This window comes from Oncorhynchus nerka, linkage group LG20, assembly GCF_034236695.1.
Source record: "Oncorhynchus nerka isolate Pitt River linkage group LG20, Oner_Uvic_2.0, whole genome shotgun sequence".
Lineage (NCBI taxonomy): Eukaryota > Metazoa > Chordata > Actinopteri > Salmoniformes > Salmonidae > Oncorhynchus > Oncorhynchus nerka.
The window spans coordinates 80,569,117-80,588,828 of NC_088415.1; the positions used below are offsets into that span (position 1 = coordinate 80,569,117).

The 19,712-nt window shown below is 41.0% G+C and overlaps 1 protein-coding gene across 1 annotated transcript; it reads right to left on the reverse strand.

Annotated features, from left to right (window-relative positions):
* Nucleotides 1-2,525: 2,525 nt before the first annotated feature.
* LOC115103206 (prostaglandin G/H synthase 2-like) lies at nt 2,526-9,321 on the reverse strand. The gene is made up of 9 exons (XM_029623984.2): nt 8,419-9,321; nt 8,082-8,198; nt 7,817-7,960; nt 7,412-7,555; nt 6,976-7,157; nt 6,510-6,840; nt 5,953-6,239; nt 4,873-5,020; nt 2,526-4,008 (listed from the first exon to the last, which is right to left on the reverse strand). The coding sequence occupies exons 1-9, from the start codon at nt 8,477-8,479 to the stop codon at nt 3,599-3,601; spliced, it is 1,824 nt and encodes a 607-aa protein (XP_029479844.1). The 5' UTR covers nt 8,480-9,321; the 3' UTR covers nt 2,526-3,598.
* Nucleotides 9,322-19,712: the final 10,391 nt, after the last annotated feature.

Here is a 19,712-nt window from a genome sequence, read left to right on the forward strand (position 1 = left end):
TACTTACTACTTTTTAGCTACTTTTCAACTACCTAGCACGTTAGTTAACCCTAACCCTAACCTTAACCCCTTTAACTAACTCTTTCCCTAACCTTAACCATTTAACCAAACTCCTAAACTTAGCCCCAACCTTAACCCTAACCCTAAATCGTAGCCTAGCTAACGTTAGCAAGCTAGCTAATGTTAGCCACCTAGCTAGAATTTGTAAAATATCATAGATTTTTGCACATTTGTAACATGTAATACGAATTTTTAATTTGTAACATGTCATACAAAACGGGTGATGGACATCCATAAATTAATACATAACATACATAACATATCATACTAAAAAGGAGTGTCTCAGATTTACGTACAGAATAATATAAAATGCTCTGAGACCAGATACAGCTGCCCACACAAATAGCTGGCAGCAGTCTGCAGCCTCCCAGTTGGGTCAGCAGAGAATTTATGATCCAAAACTATGCACCAACCAAACCAAGCACTAATTACGCAACGCAAGCACTAATTGGGCAAATCAGGTGATACCATAGACAATCTATTAAACACTGAATAGGATGCCTATGTTCTGCTCCTTGTATACCCAGAAAGTTTGGTATCGTGACTTAATGTGTGACAGGTAAGCTAGGCGTTAGGCTTATGTCCCAATGCACACAGTATGTCATCACAATAAAAAAAATGGTGTCATGTTGTGTACAAACTACCATTAGGCTAGCCTGGGTGCCAGTTTGTATCTCTTTTGATAACTCCTTATGGAATTGTCATGTTAATGACAGCAATGGAGTTGGCAAGAGTACAAGCAGGTATTGGACCCAGGCTACTGTTACTCCTACACATTTCTTTCCCCTTCTAAAATAACTACAGGCTCCTTAACTTTCAAGACATCTTCAGTACTGACATTATTTCTCATGCCACTATTGTGATAGTATATGGTCACTGTGATGGGTTTCAAGCACAATAAATAGACCTGTCATGATTGATAGACTTGGTTTCATACCATAACATAGCAAAATCACCCACAAAACCTTTACCTCCATTTGACCAATATCAAAGTAACACAAATTAAATTAAATGCCAATAAATTCCCATATAAAATTCTCAGGATTATAATGAAGTCCTTGTTGCTAATGGATTTGGATTGTTCACATTTTCCTTTCTGGCTGCTCACACTATTTAACTTGGCATGTGGCTGTGTATTAATTTCCTTTGTCCAACGGTTTGTTGGCACCTAGTCTCAGTGGCTGAGCCAAAACTTCATAAACTAGAATCCAAGTTGCAAGTTACTGGTATAAGCAGGGATTGACATTAAGCGTTGCCCTATTGGCTGGGGCAAGTCAACTGAGCAGTTGAGCCCGGTCTGAGATTGCCCCATTTGGCCGGTGATAAAACAAACAGCCAAACTGCAAAGAATTCCAGTAGCCTAAAACATATTTCTGGTTCCTCCCCATTGTTTAAGTGAAAGACAAACCATTTATGGCAATTGTGCAAGTTTATCCAGTACTGATCCAGTACTTATCTTTCTGATTCCTGCCCTACTGTATGTATAGGTGAACGCCAGGCAATATATGGCACTTCTGCCAGTAAAAATGTGTAAGTCGCTCTGGATAAGAGCGTCTGCTAAATGACTTAAATGTAAATGTAAAAAGCATTTCACATTTTTGGACAAGCAATCTTCAGCCAACTCAAAAAATACTCCTGACTTGTCAGATGGGCAAACGCCTTTCAGACTTTAAAGTTAATCCCTGTATGAGTAAAGGAAAGTTTGAAATGAGTAAGAATGACAGACTACATTAAAGTGAAAGGGATGTTCTCTGTTCCCTTCTAAATCTACTAAGCAACAGCATCCTTCTAGCTAGTTTCATTAGAGTGGTCTGGGTATGAGATGAGTGTATGTGTGACGTGGGGTAAGCCCACTCATTACAATGTTGATTTTTTCCTATTGTATTGTATAGTTTTGTGTCTACAATCCCAAGAATATTAGCCCAGAAGGACTAATGGTTCTTAATAAATAAAGCACTATAATTAATGCAATGTCAAATTTAACTTGTTTTATTCACAGACAGATGGGTGGATTATTTTTTATATGCAACCATGTTAAAGGGGCAATCTGTGATTCCTACGTCCATTCTTAAATGTTTTATTAATGATATGTACCCATTGATTCTTGAAGAATATAACTTATTAATTCCTCATGAGCTTTGTTCAATTATCAAACCTCATCTGTAAGCATGTTTAATTTATTGCATTGCTTGTTAACAATGTAATAACAGTGTCTAGCCTCAAAACATGGTTAAAACTATCATTTTGATGTCATGGATGGTCAGTCCTTGCATCTATAGCTGTATCTATGAATTTAAAACTGGTTATACTTCTCCAGCCCCATTCCTCAGCTGTTTACCAAAAACTGGGGCAGGGTGTCCACTTTGTTGTTGTTTGAACTGCAGATTGCCCCTTTTATAACAGTAAAGTCACAATTTACATTCCAATTAAAATGGTATGGCACTTAAGAAAGCATTAAAAGACAATCAATTTACCAAGAATTGTATTAGTGTGATTCATTTGCATTCATTCCTTTCACTCTGTAATAATACAGTCTCACAAATATTCACTTCCTCCATTTGCAATAACATTATATTTGACCAAAGAAAAACGACTGACAAATACACCCCAGCTGATTTTCCATGCGGTAGTTCAAGTTCTAGACAGACAATAAACAACATAAAAGTATTTTGGATAGGTCTTTGCTTCAAGCAAGGAGATACCTAGACAGTTGCACAACTGAATGCATTCAACTGAATAGTCTTCCGCATTTAACCCAACCCCTTGGAATCAGAGAGTTGCCTAAATTGACTTCCACATCATCGGCACACGGGGAGTAGTTGTTGGGGGTTAACTGCCTTTCTCAAGGGCAGAATAACGACTGATTTTCCACCTTGCCAGCTCGGGGACTTGAACCAGCGACCTTTCAGTTATTGGCCCAATGCTCTTAACAGCCCCATGTAACTCCTTCAAGTTTCACAGTGTATACAGAGAAAACTAACTTACTTTTGTTCATGTTAAGCATTGCAAATTAGTAAACGGTTTTCATATTTAAAAACATAATCATAACTAAATAATCAACAATACACTAATAAATATTAAATACATAAATTAATAAACAATAAATAACTAAATAAGTCCCTCAAGGATTCCGCAATCCCAAATTATAATATTTATACATTTGTCCAATCACTGCACTATTTCCTCATAAAACAGTTAAATCATCGAAATATTATTGCATACAAATTATCCAACACTGCAGTACAAAAAGAGGCCTGGCAATTTCAAATAATCACGCACATTTACAGCATAATATGGTTCAATTTAGCCAAATGTCAACAAATGTTCTCTCTCGTCAGTGCAGTTTTGCAACAAATTGGACAAAATAATTGCATATTGCCATGCTAAATGACATAATTGCTGCAGCAAAATAAAGCCTTTTTGCTTGCAAATATCACAATAAAATCAGAAATACAGCAAAATGACCTAAAATGAGAGCAACTTTAGAACACTAGACACTGCTAAGTGTATTTTAATAAAAACCTATTGCTTTAGTTCTTTAAAGCTCTGAAGTCCTTTCTTTCAGCAGAACACCTGGGTTCACATCACTCGGGTGTGTCTCACTTGCGTTGGCTGACGCCTGCTCAAACACTCTAAAAAAATCTGGCACTTGAAAAGACACCATAGGACAAGGACCTTTGACATTGCTGCACACCAGCCTCTCCAATGAAGCAGTGTTGACGATGTCAAAGCCCACAATCCCTCCGAACGTGCTGGGCATCCAGTATTCCGGCGAGCAAATGGGGTTTCCCAGGAGACCTTTCAGGGAATAAGGGGAGCCCATTTCAATCATAGTCTCCCCGAAGACAGAGTTAGGTCTGGGGCGCTCCACCAGAAGGCCTGGGTACAGCTCCACAGCATCCACTTCCCCATATAGACTCTCCAGCTCCGCAGCCAGCTCTTTCTCTCCTGCAACACCCACAGAACAACAAAGGGTTAATACATCTAGCCTGCTAGTCACCAATGATGTATATAAACCCTGGATTGCTGAAGCTATGTATTGGCCATTGTAAGGTTTTGAAGCCACCAGCCGGCCATATTGGCACTATCAGTCATCTAGTGTATATATAAGTCATTGCTAGTCACACACGTCTATTAAATCCTTCACTCACAAAATAAAAAGTAAACGAACAACCCACTGGGCACAGACGTCAATTCAACATTGGTTCAACGTAATTTCATTGAACTTACATGAAAACAACTTGGATTCAACCAGTGTGTGCCCAGTGGAAAGGTGCATGCTATGACAAGTCTGTGTTTTGGTCTTTATAGGAACTCAATGATGCAAGTATAGACACAGTACAGTTGAACCTTGTGTGAATCTCACGTGAGAGTGTAAATGTGTATGTGATTGTTCGTTGAAGATTACATGTGCAGACTTTAATAATACACCCGCAGAGGATAACAGGCGGCAGCCACTCCCTGCCCACCCTCTATATCAGCAGCTGCCATGTAGGTAGTAACCATGCCAATAACAAAACAACTGAACCAATCCTGTCGCTTTTTCCAGGCACTACTTCAGTTGCCATGCACCTGTGCTTATTAAATGAAAGCTTTCACCTAGTTAGATTGAGGATAAATAAATATCAATATTAAAGGGACACTTCAGGATTTTGGCAATTAAGACCTTTATGAGTCAGATGAACTCATGGGGATACCATTTTATGTCTCTGGAAAATGGTATCCACGGGTTCGTTCATCTGACTCTGGGAAAGTAGATGCAGGGCTTCATTGACAAAATCCCAAACTATCCCTTTAAGATGTGTGTCCCACCTGTGAGATCCTCGAAAGAGGAGTAGGCCCTCATGTTGAAGCGTTTCCTGTAGGCGTTGAGGGACTGGTAACGCATGTCTCTGCTGTGCTCCAGGGCCTTAGCTGCCACGCCCACTACTGAAGGAGGCAGGTTACGCCCACCAGCCACCTGGGAACCAATAGGAATCAAGATTCATTAGTGGAGCTGTATCAGGAGTTTGGGAATTGTTCACTTAGGAAGGACTACCACATCTAACATTAGGGAGGACTACCACGTCTAACATTAGGAAGGACTACCACGTCTAACGTTTGACATTGGATGTATACTGAGATTGAAAACACACCATTCCCCAACCAGCTCTGTTTATTTGTGACAAAACAGTTGTCACTTAGGCCTCAATGAAATACCATTGCTGTAAGGATGTTCCAGTGTTGAGTGCCCCCACCCCCATTCCCACTACTCCCCATCAGTAGTGTAAAGTACTTAAATAAAAATACTTTAAAGTCCTACTTAAGTAGTTTTTTGGGGTATCTGTACTTTACTATTTATATTTTTGACAATTTTTACTTCAATACATTCCTAAAGAAAAGTATGTACTTTTTACTCCATACATTTTCCCTAAACCCCAAATGTACTCTTCACATTTTGAATGCCCAGCAGGACAGGAAAATGGTCTAATTCACACACTTATCAAGAGAACATCCCTGGTCATCCCTACTGCCTCTGATCTGGTTGACTCACTAAACACATGCTTAATTTGTAAATGATGTCTGAGTGTTGGAGTGTGCCCCTGGCTGTCAGTGAATTTTTAAAAACAAGAAAATGGTGCTGTCTGGTTTGCTTAATATAAGACATTTTAAATTATTTTTACTTTTGATAATTAAGTATAATTTAGGAATTACATTTACTTTTGATACTTAAGTATATTTAAAACCAAATACTTTTAGACTTTTACTCAAGTAGAATTTTACTGCGTTATTTTCATTTTTACTTGAGTAATTTTCTATTAAAGGTATCTTTACTTTTACTCATGTATGACAATTGGGTACTTTTTCCACCACTGCTTCCCATAGGACCTCAATGTACACTAGACAACTCACCCTTCCAGCGATCTGCTTGGTGAAGGACTCCACCAGGTTGTTGATGCCGTGCTCTGTAACCAGGGAGTTGTTGAAGACAAACTGGGGGTAGGTGTAGGCGCGGCCCTCGATGTTGAAGGTGTCAGGCATTAGTGGGTGCCAGTGGTACAGGGTATTGAACTCAGCTGCAATACGGTTCTGGTACTGGAAGCGCTGGTTGAACAGGAGCTCCGGGTCGAACTTGAGCTGGAAGTGGTAGCCACTCAGGTGCTGGACGTAGTCCTCAATCACGATCTTTATGGTCTCGCCTGCAAGGAAGGAAGGAAAGAAGGAAGGAAGAGAATGCATGAGATGAGGTTAGTGAGCTATTGCTCAATAAATATCTGACACCCACTAAGTATAGTGTTTTGATCTGTTTTTCACAGAGCTGTTTTAATCTGTATGCATTGTACGGTTTCTAAAACACTCAAACATTGCCTCACTTTGATCATATATGATTCCCATTATAAGGACCTGAAGGATCTAAGACAGTACAGTAGGCACAGTAGGTGTGTCCAGTTTTAGTACTGATAACTCACCAATTAGGATGAGGCGTGTGGTCTGGAAAATGCGTTCGTCGTCCCATTCGGGATGTTCCTGCATCATGACGTCACAGACGCGGTTGTGCTCTCTCAGCCAGATGGTGGCATACATCATGAGACCGGGGACCAGGCCGAAAAGCTCGTGGCCCACAGCGAAGCGGTGCTCCTCGATCACGTGGGGTGGATAATGCATCTCGACCCCAACCTCCCTTACCAATGGGGGGTAGACCTCGCCATTCACAACCTGATACTTCAGTTTGCCATTCTTGAACTGCCTCAGCTTGTGCTGTCTCTCCAGAGTGTCTCCATAGACGTGGTGTAAGTCCACCTGAAACACAGAGGTAAAGAATGAGTTCAAACATACACTCCAAACCTAGAAGTTAAAGTCAACCATGAAACAAATTAGAAAACTATTTTCATATGACAGACCCACTATTTGTTGTGTATTGTAAATTAGACTTACGCCATGGCCCAAGGCTTTGGTGAAAGCTGGTCCTTTCTTGAAGTCTGATTTGAAAAACTGGTGGGTGAAGTGCTGGGCGAAGAAGGCGAACATGAGATTGGAACCCTGAGGATCCGGAATGAACCGCTTCCTCAACATAACCTTCTCCACCACAAGCTTGGCATCTGGAAGCACGGCTCTTCCTATAAGGAGAAGGAGCGATGTTAGCAAAATACTTGGGGTCCTGCCTCAACAAAATATTTATTTGGTTACTAACGACAGTTATAATTATGTTAATTCGACTGCCATATCATTCAGCCTCATTTTGGAAACTTCAGAAGGCTGTGACTTTCGCCTGCTGGGAATTATTTAGAAACCGGTCTGAAGTTAATTTCTAAGGCTTCCATGGTCTTAGAAAAGGAATCCCAAAAAACTGGTTAGGAGGGAGCTCACTTACCTGCAGTTCCCATAGGTGTAGGACAGCCCTTTGGCAATGGGGGAAGGGTCCGTGTATAGTAAGACAGGTTGGAGTAAGCTTCCCAGCTCTTGTAGCCATAATCAGAATTGTAAGTCGGTGGGCTGTCCACCAAATGTGAGCGGGCTATGAAATAGAGAGGCAGAGAGCAACATTATTTAATTTGTTCAGAAACTGAGCTAATAATGTAATCTATTAAATTTAATGTAAGACTTCTGACCGAAAAATATTTATCATGTATTTTTTCACTCATATTTTGTTAATTTCTTTCTTTATCTCCACCCTTCCCATATCAGTAAATATCATACAGGTATATCCAAATAATACATTGACTCAGCAGTCTTTCATTCATGATCTATCAAAAATGTGATATAATTTTCAACTTACATGTCAAGACATAGCTCATGATAGCATTTCTCACAAAACTGATCTTGTTGATGACATTCCACACCCCTTTGTAGTGTGTAAGGAAGTAGTGCACAGTGTTCGGGGCTGGTTTCAATGATATCTTTATCCATGTTAGGAATTCAGCTGCAGAGTGGAGAGGGAATAGGAAATATTTATAATAACAATATCGAATACTCCTCGTGAATAATGATATACATAATATCGATGGAATTTGTATTAGACCTCCTAAAAATGTTTCACTTACGAGTTGTGCAGTTCTTTCCATAATATCCCGTTCTTGTGCATTCACACTCATAGTCGTCGAAGCCTTTTGAATTACATAAGCCCCTATTTTCACATGGTTGTGCACAGCAAGGGTCCACTGAAAATATATTGAAAAAGTTTAGAATGCTATACAAAGTTGTATTATTGTATCCATTCATCTCTTTTTTCCATTACAAACATTCGAATTTGTATTACAGCAATTCAGATAAATCGATACGTTTATGTAAAAGTATAATTCTAAACTCTTATTAATAAGCCATATACAATATTTTCACAATATAATATATTTATAAGAGTCTCAAAATAAATATTCTCACCTCCTTCGCAGAAATAGATCCAGACGTTAGAGAGCAAAACAACGCAGATGACTTTATTCATTCCGAAAGATTCTATTGAATCGCAATCCGGTGTAAAATTCCAGCCGACTACAGCTCACACCTTGCGACAGTGATTCTGACATTCTTGGATGCCTGCTCCATATTTATGTACGATGCTCATGCCAAGCTCTTGCGCAAACTATTACGCTAATAAAGTCGGGGGAACCGGCCAGGACCAGAGGTGAGCGGAAAAATTGGACCAATCATCTTCCTCATGGAGGCATTTGGTCTATTCTGCATCCAGTTAACATTGACATCCACACAGTGTGGTCATTTAAAACAATAAAATACACGTTTCTGTATTTACAGTGTATTCAATCACTGTAGCCAACATTAGGTTGTTTTCTTTTTTAAATTATATTGTATAAAGATTGATAACAAAAGTAACACATTTTCTAAAGACTAATCCAAAATCGATTAGTGAAGGCGCAGGAGACAAAACAAAAAACAGGAAAACGTCTCCACACACTTCTTGTCAGATGTTAATTTCTTACAAAAAGCTTTCGTTCAGTCGACCTTCATCAGAGCATATCTCCACAAGCAATAGGGACAGTCTTCCCAAGCTATTACCAGTAAATTAAGGCGATCGTTGTTCATGCAAACGATATATGGACGGTAGGAAGAATTTATTGTCATTTGGCGCCAACATGTGGCCAAATGTGTCGTGGTGTTGTAATTACCGACTGACCAGGTTACAAAAAATGTCATTTGTCTTTTACGTCCTTAATAGCTAACCTATTTTATGTTGTTATGTTATTCTTAGTTATTTGAATATTTACTTGAAAGAGTTAGTAACACCTGTTTATGAGTGAAATATTAACTAAACACAACATGCAACAATTTCAAAGATTTTACTGAGTTACAGTGCATATAAGGAAATCAGTCAATTGAAATAAATCAATTAGGCCCTAATCTATGGATTTCACATGACTGGGAATACAGATATGCATCTGATGGTAACAGATACCTTAAAAAAACGTTGCCTCACAATCAATCTCAGGATCTCGTCACCTTATTTCTGTGTATTCAAATTGTCTTTGACAAAATGTGTTGTAGCTTATGCCTGCCCATACCATAACCCCACCACAACCTTGGGGCACTCTGTTCACAACATTATCATCAGCAAACCGCTCTCCCATACAATGCCAAATTCTCAAAAACAATGTTTATGGCGTTGGGTGGGCAACAGCTCTGGTGGACATTTCTGCAGTCAGCATGCAAATTGCACGCTCCCTCAAAACTTGAGTTTGAGTTTGTTGTGTGACAAAACTGCACATTTTAGATTGGCCTTTTAATTGTCCCCTGCACAAGGTCCACCTTTCTGTTTAATCAGATTATTGATATGCCACACCTGTCAATTGGATGGATTATCTAGGCAAATGAGAAATGCTCAATAACAGGGATGTAAACAAATTTGGGCACAGTATTTGAGAGATATACGCTTTTTGTGAGTATGGAAAATTTGTGTTAACTTTTATTTCAGCTCATGAAACATGGGACCAACACTTTACATGTTGCGTTCATATTTTTGTTCAACTCGGTACTGGGGCCCCTCTTGGGTGCACGTTTTGGTTTTTGCCCTAGCAGTACACAACTGATTCAAATAACATACTCATCCTCAATCTTTGATTAGTTGAATCCGCTGTGTAGGGGGGCAGGACCGAGTTTGGGAAACCCTGATCTAGTGGACTTAAAGGTCCAATGCAGCCGTTTTAATCTCAATATAAAATCCTTTCTGGGTAACAATTAAGTACCTGTTTTCAAGTAAAATGGTCATAGCTTATTTTTGTTAGGACTGTCTGGTAGTGGTCTGAGTAGGGAGGGGAAAACTGAAAAGTAGCTGTTATTGACAGAAAGGTTTGAAACTCTCTTTCTTATTGGTCTGTTAATACATTTTCCACTAGGTGTTGAAACGCCACTAGCGCGCACCAACGCTAACTAGCTAGCCATTTCACATCGGCTACACATGCATCCATCGTGTCATCCACGTGTCAACATTACAGGTTGGTGGTGGAGGTGTGATGGTGTGGGGTGTGTTTTCATGGCACACATTGGGCACTTTGATAAAAGTGGAGGTACGTTTGAATGCCACCAGATATCTGAACATCATTGCCAATCAAGTGCATCCCTTCATGGCAGCAGTGTACTGTATGTACTTATCTGTATGTACTGTATCTGCAAATAGATTCTTACACACAAATGTGGGAAGCATTGGAGTGGAATTCTTTCGACACCTTGTGGAAACCATGCCCCGACAAATTGAGGCTGTTCTGAGGGCAAAAGGGGGTGTAACTCAATATTAGGAAAGTGTTCCTCATTTTTTTAAACTCAGTGTATATAAAACAAAAAGGAAAATGTGCATTTTAATCATTTAGCAGATGGTTTTATCCAGAGTGAATTACAAGAGCAATTCGGGTTAAGAGCCTTGCAAAAGGGCACATCAGATTTATCACATTGTCAGCTCGGAGAACCGAACTACCTACCTTTCGGTTACCGGCCCAACGCACCTAATGCTAGGCTACCTGCCGCCCTCCATTTTTGACTGCACTGGGCCTTTAAGGTAAGAAAATAAATATTGACTGACAATTTAGGCTACTAATAGTGTTTAACAACAGTATTAGCAGTTAGTAACCTAACGTAAGTGAAACTGAATTTAAAAAATGACACTATTTCTCTTGTTTCTCCTTCATTTTGGAAGAAATTAATTTGTTCAAAACTGTTCAACTATTGTCTTTCTCTCTCTTTGAGTCAACTACTCTCCACATTTTATACACTGCAGTGCTAGCTAGCTGTAGCTGATGCTTTCAGTACTAGATTTATTCTCTGATCCTTTTATTGGGTGGAAAACATGTCAGGTCATGCTGCAAGAGCTCTGATAGACTGGAGGACGTCCTCTAGAAGTTGTCATAATTACTGTGTATGTCTATGGAAGGGGGTGAGCCTCCTAGGTTTTGTATTAAAGTCAATGTACCCAGAGGAGAACGGAAGCTTAGCTGTCCTGCGGCTACACCGAGATGCTATCCTACAGAGTGCTGTTGAGGCTACTGTAAACATTCTTTGCAAAATCGTTTGTTTTAATCAGTTATTTGGTGACATGATTCTATTTAGTATAGTTTTATCTAAAAGGGATAACAATGTTTTACAATTAAACATTTTATGCAATTCACCGACTCTGATGAGCCTCCACTGGTCCACATACTTTTGTATATATAGTGGTCCTTAGCATTTTTTGTTGTTGTTGAATTTTACCCCTTTTTTCTCCCCAATTTCGTGGTATCCAATTGTTGTAGTAGCTACTATCTTGTCTCATCGCTACAACTCCCGTATGGGCTCGGGAGAGACGAAGGTTGAAAGTCATGCGTCCTCCGATACACAACTCAACCAGCCGTACTGCTTCTTAACACAGCGCGCATCCAACCCGGAAGCCAGCCGCACCAATGTGTCGGAGGGTACACCGTGCACCTGGCAACCTTGGTTAGCGCTCACTGCGCCCGGCCCGCCACAGGAGTCGCTGGTGCGCGATGAGACAAGGACATCCCTAACGACCAAGCCCTTCCTAACCCGGACGACGCTAGGCCAATTGTGCTTAGCCCCACGGACCTCCCGGTCGCGGCCGGTTACGACAGAGCCTGGGCGCGAACCCAGGGACTCTGATGGCACAGCTGGCGCTGCAGTACAGCACCCTTAACCACTGCGCGACCCGGGAGGCCCTGGTCCTCAGCATTTTTAACCGCTACGGGATCGGTGTCCCCCACAAGGGACGGTTGAGCTGACGTGCGCTAATGTGATAAGCATGACGTTTTAAGTAACAGGAACATTTCCCAGGACAGCTTAAATTCTTGTTAATCATAACTGTCCAATTTACAGTAGCTATTACAGTGAAAGAATATCATGCTATTGTTTCAGGAGAGTGCACAGTTATGTAACAATGGCGCCGGAGAAGAAGGCTGATGTTTTACGTGTCCCCAACCGATTGTGCTTTTTTGTTTGTTTATTTGTGTTGATTGGAACTTTTTTTTTTTTTACTTATTTTGTACATAATGTTGCTGCTACCATCTCTTATGACCAAAAATAACTTCTGGACATCAGGACTGCGATTACTCACCATGGACCGGCAGAATCCTTTTTTTCCTTTAACAAGTCTGACGAGCCCAACGCGAATGATATACTGCTTTCTCTGGAATAGGCCCAGATCCCCGTGATTTGCATGGAGAGGAGGCAGAGAAAATGGGCCAATTAAACCTACACTTCCTTCCATTCTGCTAGCACACATGCAATCTTTGGAGAATAAAATAGTTTACTTATGCAGAAGATTAAACTACCAACAGGACATTCAAAACTGTAATACCATATGCTTCACAGAGTCGTGGCTGAACGACGACACTATCAACATACAGCTTGCTGGTTGCCCGCTGTACTGGCAGGATTGAACAGCGGCGTCTGGTAAGACAAGGGGCGACAGACTTTGAATTTTTGTTAACAACAGCTGGTGCACGATTACCTAAGGAAGTCTCAAGCTATTGTTCACCTGAGGTAGAGTATATCATGATAAGCTGTAGACCACACCATCTACCTATAGAGTTTTCATCTGTATTTTTCGTAGCTGTTTACATACCACCACAGTCAGATGCTGGCGCTAAGACAGAATTGAATGAGCTGAATTCCGCCATAAGCAAACAAGAAAATGCACACCCAGAAGCGACGCTCCTAGTGGCCGGGGACTTTAATGCAGGGAAACTTAAATCAGTTTTACCAAATTTTTTACCAGCATGTCACATGTGCAACCAGAGGGAAAAAAACTCTAGACCACCTTTATTCCACACACAGAGATGCATACTGCCCTACCAAGCAAACTGTTGTGAACTGAACAGTTTTATATGGTTAAGGTATTTGACAGCATCACCCTCTCCATGTCATACAAGGGGTGACTGTCTGAAGCTGATGAGTGGTGAATGACCCAGTTTGTTAGGACCCTTGGTTCTCACCACCAAATTCCCATCCTGCCCACCCTTCAGAAGAAACAAGCTGGCTCCTTTAAGCTATATAACATTTATGTCTGTCAATTGATAGGCCAGCATAAATACACACCCAGGCCTCTTAACTCTCTCAGGACTTTCACTGGGATCTTGAGGTTGATGAGATTCAGTCTCATACTCTCACTATGTACAGTTTTCAGAGGGCTTGTCAAATCCACGACCCCTCTCTCTTTTCATCTGTTTCGACCAGCCCACGTCTGGCCATGGGAACTATGAATACATCACACTTTCAACCTGTCTCTGCTTAGGAAATAAAGTTGATTTATTTTTTAAACAATGGGCCATAGGATGTTGTTTGTTTACCTTTAAGTGGCTCTAAAGATAATAGGGTTAACCCTAACCCTTACTCTAACTCTTATTCTAACCCTAACCCTAACCTTAACGCTTACTCTAACTCTTATTCTAACCCTAACCCTAACCTTAACGCTTACTCTAACTCTTATTCTAAACCTAACCCTAACCTTAACGCTTACTCTAACTCTTATTCTAAACCTAACCCTAACCCTTACTCTTATTCTAAACCTAAACCTAACCCTAACCCTTACTCTTACTCTAACTCTTATTCTAAACCTAACCCTTACTCTAACTCTTATTCTAAACCTAACCCATACTCTAACTCTTATTCTAAACCTAAGCTTAACCCTAACCGTAACCTTAGTAAGCAGTTTCTTGTCAACAGATAGTTTGTTGCTAGCATTAACATCTGTAGAGCATCTGCAGATGGGAAATCCAAATAAAGTGTGACTAATACATTTTTTTACAATGTGTTTTATTGCATATTAGATAATGATTATTGAGGTTTGGAAAAGTTCCTGGCTTGCAAACTTTGCATACTAAATAAGTATGGAAATCACTTTGCATACTAAATAAGTATGGAAATCACTTTGCATACTAAAGAAGTATGGAAATCACTTTGCATACTAAAGAAGTATGGAAATCACTTTGCATACTAAAGAAGTATGGAAATCCAAATGAGTATATGAGGAAATTAAGTATGCCTGTGTAGCCATAGTTACACAAACACTTAAAGACTTAGACTAGAGTCCACCAATGAACTGTTATTGCTGCATAATGAATTGTTCAAATCAACCATACCACGCTTCAGTTTTACACAACAGGAAAATAAATCCAAGGAAGAAATATAGTACAAATCTGAGACATTTCACATGTTCAACTCTTCACAATGAACATGTTCACTTATTAATAAAAATGATTCATAAGGTTGATTTAAAATACACTTTCCTATGTGTTACAAATTACATTTAAATACCCCTACTTGTTTATAATTTGACAGTTAGATATTGGTGGTAATTAACGAGGCAGAAAATGTGAAATTAGAGTAAATAATCGGAGACAACTAATGGGACACGATTGTCTGTATGACTTCACTAGTCACAAGTGTAAATATGAATGACACATTATGTAACCGCACACAGGTTGAAATGTTCTAGGTACATTTGATTGTTTTCTTTTGTCCTCTCTTTCCTTATTAATTGGCTTACCACAGAGTTTCTGCATGGACTTCTCGGAGTAGGTCTCTCGGTCGCAGCCCTTCCCAATGTGGCTGGTCTGCAGCTCCACCATGGCTCTCACCGCCGACAATGGGCCGTCACAAGTCTCCAGGTGCATCTTGGGAAACAGCTGCTTACTTCCTGTCCCGGGCTCGTAGTCCACTTGTTTGTTCCAGCCTGGGAGAAAGAGAGTAGAATATTATTGTAGTTTATTATTCCAATAGAAAATGAATTTGTCCAAATAACTGGAAGGCTCATTCAGATCCCAAGGCTAGCTTGATTGCACAACAATACACTGAACTCTATCATCATTTTGCTACTTTCAAAATATAAATGTTCTTATTCCTTCTAAAACAAAACAACGAAATTAAATAAATCACCTAGAAATTATACATGTATTCAGCCACTGACCAATTCAGTCTCTCCTACTGTTATATTATTTGCCATTTTCTTTGGTCCTGTATGGCTCAGTCGGTAGAGCATGGTGTTTGCTCCTCCAGGGTTGTGGGTTTGATTCCCGTGGCCACCCATATGTAAATTGTATGCCAGCATGACTGTACGTTGCTTTGGATAAAGGTGTCTGCTGAATGGCATATATTGTTATATACCATTCTGGTTTAGTATTCACTTTGCGTGAAGGTCAGTCGTATCCTTCGCTAGGCTAGCTCAACCACAGCGACAATACTACAGAGGCAAAGGGTTCCACTGAATGCCTCTGAATTGAAGGCATCACGGAGTACACCTCACTAAAGCTGAAAGGTGACTTCACACACCAAGGAGCTTAGGAAGAAGTGAGGTTCTGATACAGGAGGCTATGCTACGCTAACCAACCGTGCTTTCTAATCCATGTCACACAGCTGTTTTGGCGACACGCATGACAGGGACCTGCTATCATCCCAGCTAGCATAGTGGATCTGGGCCGATTCCGTCTGAAAGTCGGGGCACTCGGCTGAGAGTCAAACTCAGCCGACATCATGTGGCCCGATTCAGTGCCGCCTTCAGCAGTATTACTTATGGCTAGGATGCGGGGATTGAGCTCGGGCCAATTCCGGTGTGAGTTATCTGTCCCAAATGTATTACTTGGGGCTCGGGCCGATTGGGGCTGATGATTACACGGGCTACATTATATAATTAACATTTCATTATTTATTTTTCCATACTTTCTCATTGTTTCTGTGATTAAAAAAATGCAATTAACATTTAAATGAAATTCTTTAAGAGTCCTGTGTAGTATTTTAGTATTTTGATACTTTGTGAATCTGATGAGCATTAAAAACTTGGAGTCTCCCGAGCATGGAGTCTCCGGTGCATGGAGTCTCCCGAGTGGCGCAGCGGTCTAAGAGACTGCATTGCAGTGCAAACTGCGTTGCTACAGATGCTGGTGCAAGACACGTGTCAGCCACGACTGGGAGACCGTTGTCCGAGTTAGGGGAGGGTTTGGCCGGCCGGGATGTCCTTGTCCCATCATGTAGCGACTCCTGTGGTGGGCCAGGCGCATGCATGCTGACACGATCACCAGGTAGGTGTATGTTTTCTCTGACACAAACTGTTTTTTTTGTGGGTGGGTAAAATTTGCATGTATAAAATGTATAATAGTAAAAATTACTAAATCAGGTAATTTTGTAGACATTTATTCACATTTGCATCGGGCTGCTCCTGGGGGATTCTGGTACGATACCCAGAAAAGTCGGCTGAATTCCGGTAGACGGAAACGGCCCGATGTACTTTGGCCGATTCTGGGCAGTCCTTCATTTTGATTCCGGGCCGAGTCCAAAACCCGATTCCGGGCAAATTCAATCAGTTCCAGCCCCCCGTAAGAGGGCCGCTTCTGGGCCAATTCCTCATTGCTAGCTGGGAAGGCCTTCCAAATCAAACCAATAACCCTTACCTGAGACAGAAAGAATGAAAGGATGTCCTGTCTGAGCTTAAATTGAATTCAGGTGTTAGACTACTCAGTGTCATGTAGCTAAAATTACAATGCTACAATGACAAATGTTGCTATCAATGCTAACGAACACGCTAACATATCACCACAAAGGGATTCATTTGACATGAATCACTGCCCAATTATGTCACAAACAACATGCATAATTACAGGCATCTCTCAAAATATATTATTGATTGGTAGACCAAGCTCAGCTCACTCCAGGTAAGATATTCACTTCAGAGTCTCTACTTCAGTGTCTTTATCAAAGGGATGTGTAGACCAGGCAGGGAGTCCCCAGCAGGGACTCCACAGCAGGCCTTTTCACCACCACAGGCAATATGAGAGTCAAATCGCCTCTGCTGATTGAGCCAGAAGAATCGCAGAATCGCAGTAGAAATTGGGGGGAATAGAATCTGAAATTAAGTCGAACAGTAGAATAGAAAAGGAGTGTGGAAGTGGAATAAAATAAGAATACATTTGAAGTGCTGAGGCAATCTCATCAGAAGAAGTATAGAGTGACATTGATGGTTCTCTACCAGAACAAAGTGATACCAGATTACCAGAAAATGGCGAGAGAATGGGATGGGCGGCTGTAAAGATGAACCATGATAGGTGGCATATGACCAGAAAGATGGCAGATAGAGAGAAGGTAGATGTAGTGTGAGAGAGAGAGAGAGAGAACGAGAGCGATGGTGTTAGACAGAGTACGCGAGAGTAGAATTACATGCTTAAAGAACATGACAGCTCCATTGCGGAAAGACCTACCCACCCCAAACTAGTCTGTCAACTTTGTCACCCGGTTTATATTTCGATTACCCTCCATATGTATCTGTGCGCCGCACCCGGTCTTCTTTATAGTCTAGTCTTATTACTGTGTGTGGAGCAGAGAGTTGACAGCTGTCGAGTCTGTTCCTTGATATATTCAAGGTCAAACATTTAGAGAAAATAATGACCAGGGAGAGGCAGACAGAGAGAGGATGTTGTTGGAGCAGGTTTATTGTCATGAATCTTGCCCTGTGCCAGCAAATGACCACTCTGCAGAGCTACCTCCAGGGCAAAATTCATTACAATAAATGCCAACCTGCGTTGGTAGATGGCTGGCAAAAGAAATGGGGCAGGAATTTCTCTATTTCACCTGTGATTCTAATTGGGAGTTATACTCATGTTTTAATTTCCTCTTGTGAGAACAAAACAATATCTATCTCACCTGGTAATGAAAATATACTAACAGCATTGCCTCGAAGGCCATAGAAATCTTGCAGGCACCAATTTCAAGTAGTGCTATGATATCAATATGCTCTCTATTCAATTACACAAATCATACTCATTTCATGTGCGCCTTTATTAAGGTCAAATAAATTACTTTATGAAGTATATAGCCATAAAATGTTAATGCCTCATTTCATCTTATTTTAATGATTATATAGGTATTGCTTGCCTGAGGTAGAATACCTCATGATAAGCTGTAGACCTCTCTATCTACCAATATAGTTTACATCTATATTATTCGTAGCCTTCAATTTACCACCACACTAAGACCGCACTCAATGAAATCACTCAAACAAATCAGTTTTACCTCATTTCTACCAGCATGTTAAATGTGCAACCAGAGGAAAAAAAATCTCTAGATCACCTTTACTCCACACACATAGATGCATACAAAGCTCTCCCCCTTCCTCCATTTGGCAAATCTGACCATAATTGTATCCTCCTGATTCCTGCTTACAAGCAAAAACTAAAGCAGGCAGTACCAGTGACTCGCTCAAAATGGAAGTGGTCAGATGATGCGGATGCTACAAGACGGTTTTGCTAGCACAGACTGGAATATGTTCCGGGATTCATCCAATGGCATTGAGGAGTATACCACCTCAGTCATCGGCTACTTCAATAAGCGCATCGATGACGTCGTCCCCACAGTGACAGTACGTATATATCCCAACCAGAAGCCATGGATTACAGGCAACATCCACATCGGGCTAAAGGCTAGAGCTGCCACTTTCAAGGAGTGGGATACCTATCCGGACGCTTATAAGAAATCCTGCTATGCCAGACGAACCATCAAACAAGCAAAGCGTCAAATACAGGATTAAGATTAAATCCTACTACACCGGCTCTGACCCTTGTCGGATGTGGCAGGGTTTGAAAACTATTACGGATTACAAAGGGAAACCCAGACGCAAGCTGCCCAGTGACGCAAGTCTACCAGACGAGCTAAATGCTTTTACACTCGCTTCGAGGCAAGCAACACTGAAGCATGCTTGAGAGGACCAGCTGTTCTGGATGACTGTGTGATAACGCTCCCGGTAGCCAATGTGAGCAAGACCTTCAAACAGGTCAACATTCACAAAGCCGCGTGGCCAGATGTATTACCAGGACGTGTACTCAAAGCATGCGCGGACCAACTGGCAAGTGTCTTCACTGATATTTTCAACATCTCCCTGACTGAGTCTGTAATACCTACATGTTTCAAGCAGACCACCATAGTCCCTGTGCCCAAGGAAGCGAAGGTAACCTGTCTAAATTATTACCGCCCTGTAGCACTCACGTCTGTAGCCATGAAGTGCTTTGAAAGGCTGATCATGGCTCACATCAACAGCATCCTCCCGGACACCCTAGACCCACTCCAATTCTCATACCGCCCAAACAGATCCACAGATGACGCAATCTCAATCACACTCCACACTGCCCTTTCCCACCTGGACAAAAGGAACACCTATTTGAGAATGCTGTTCATTGACTACAGCTCAGCGTTCAACACCA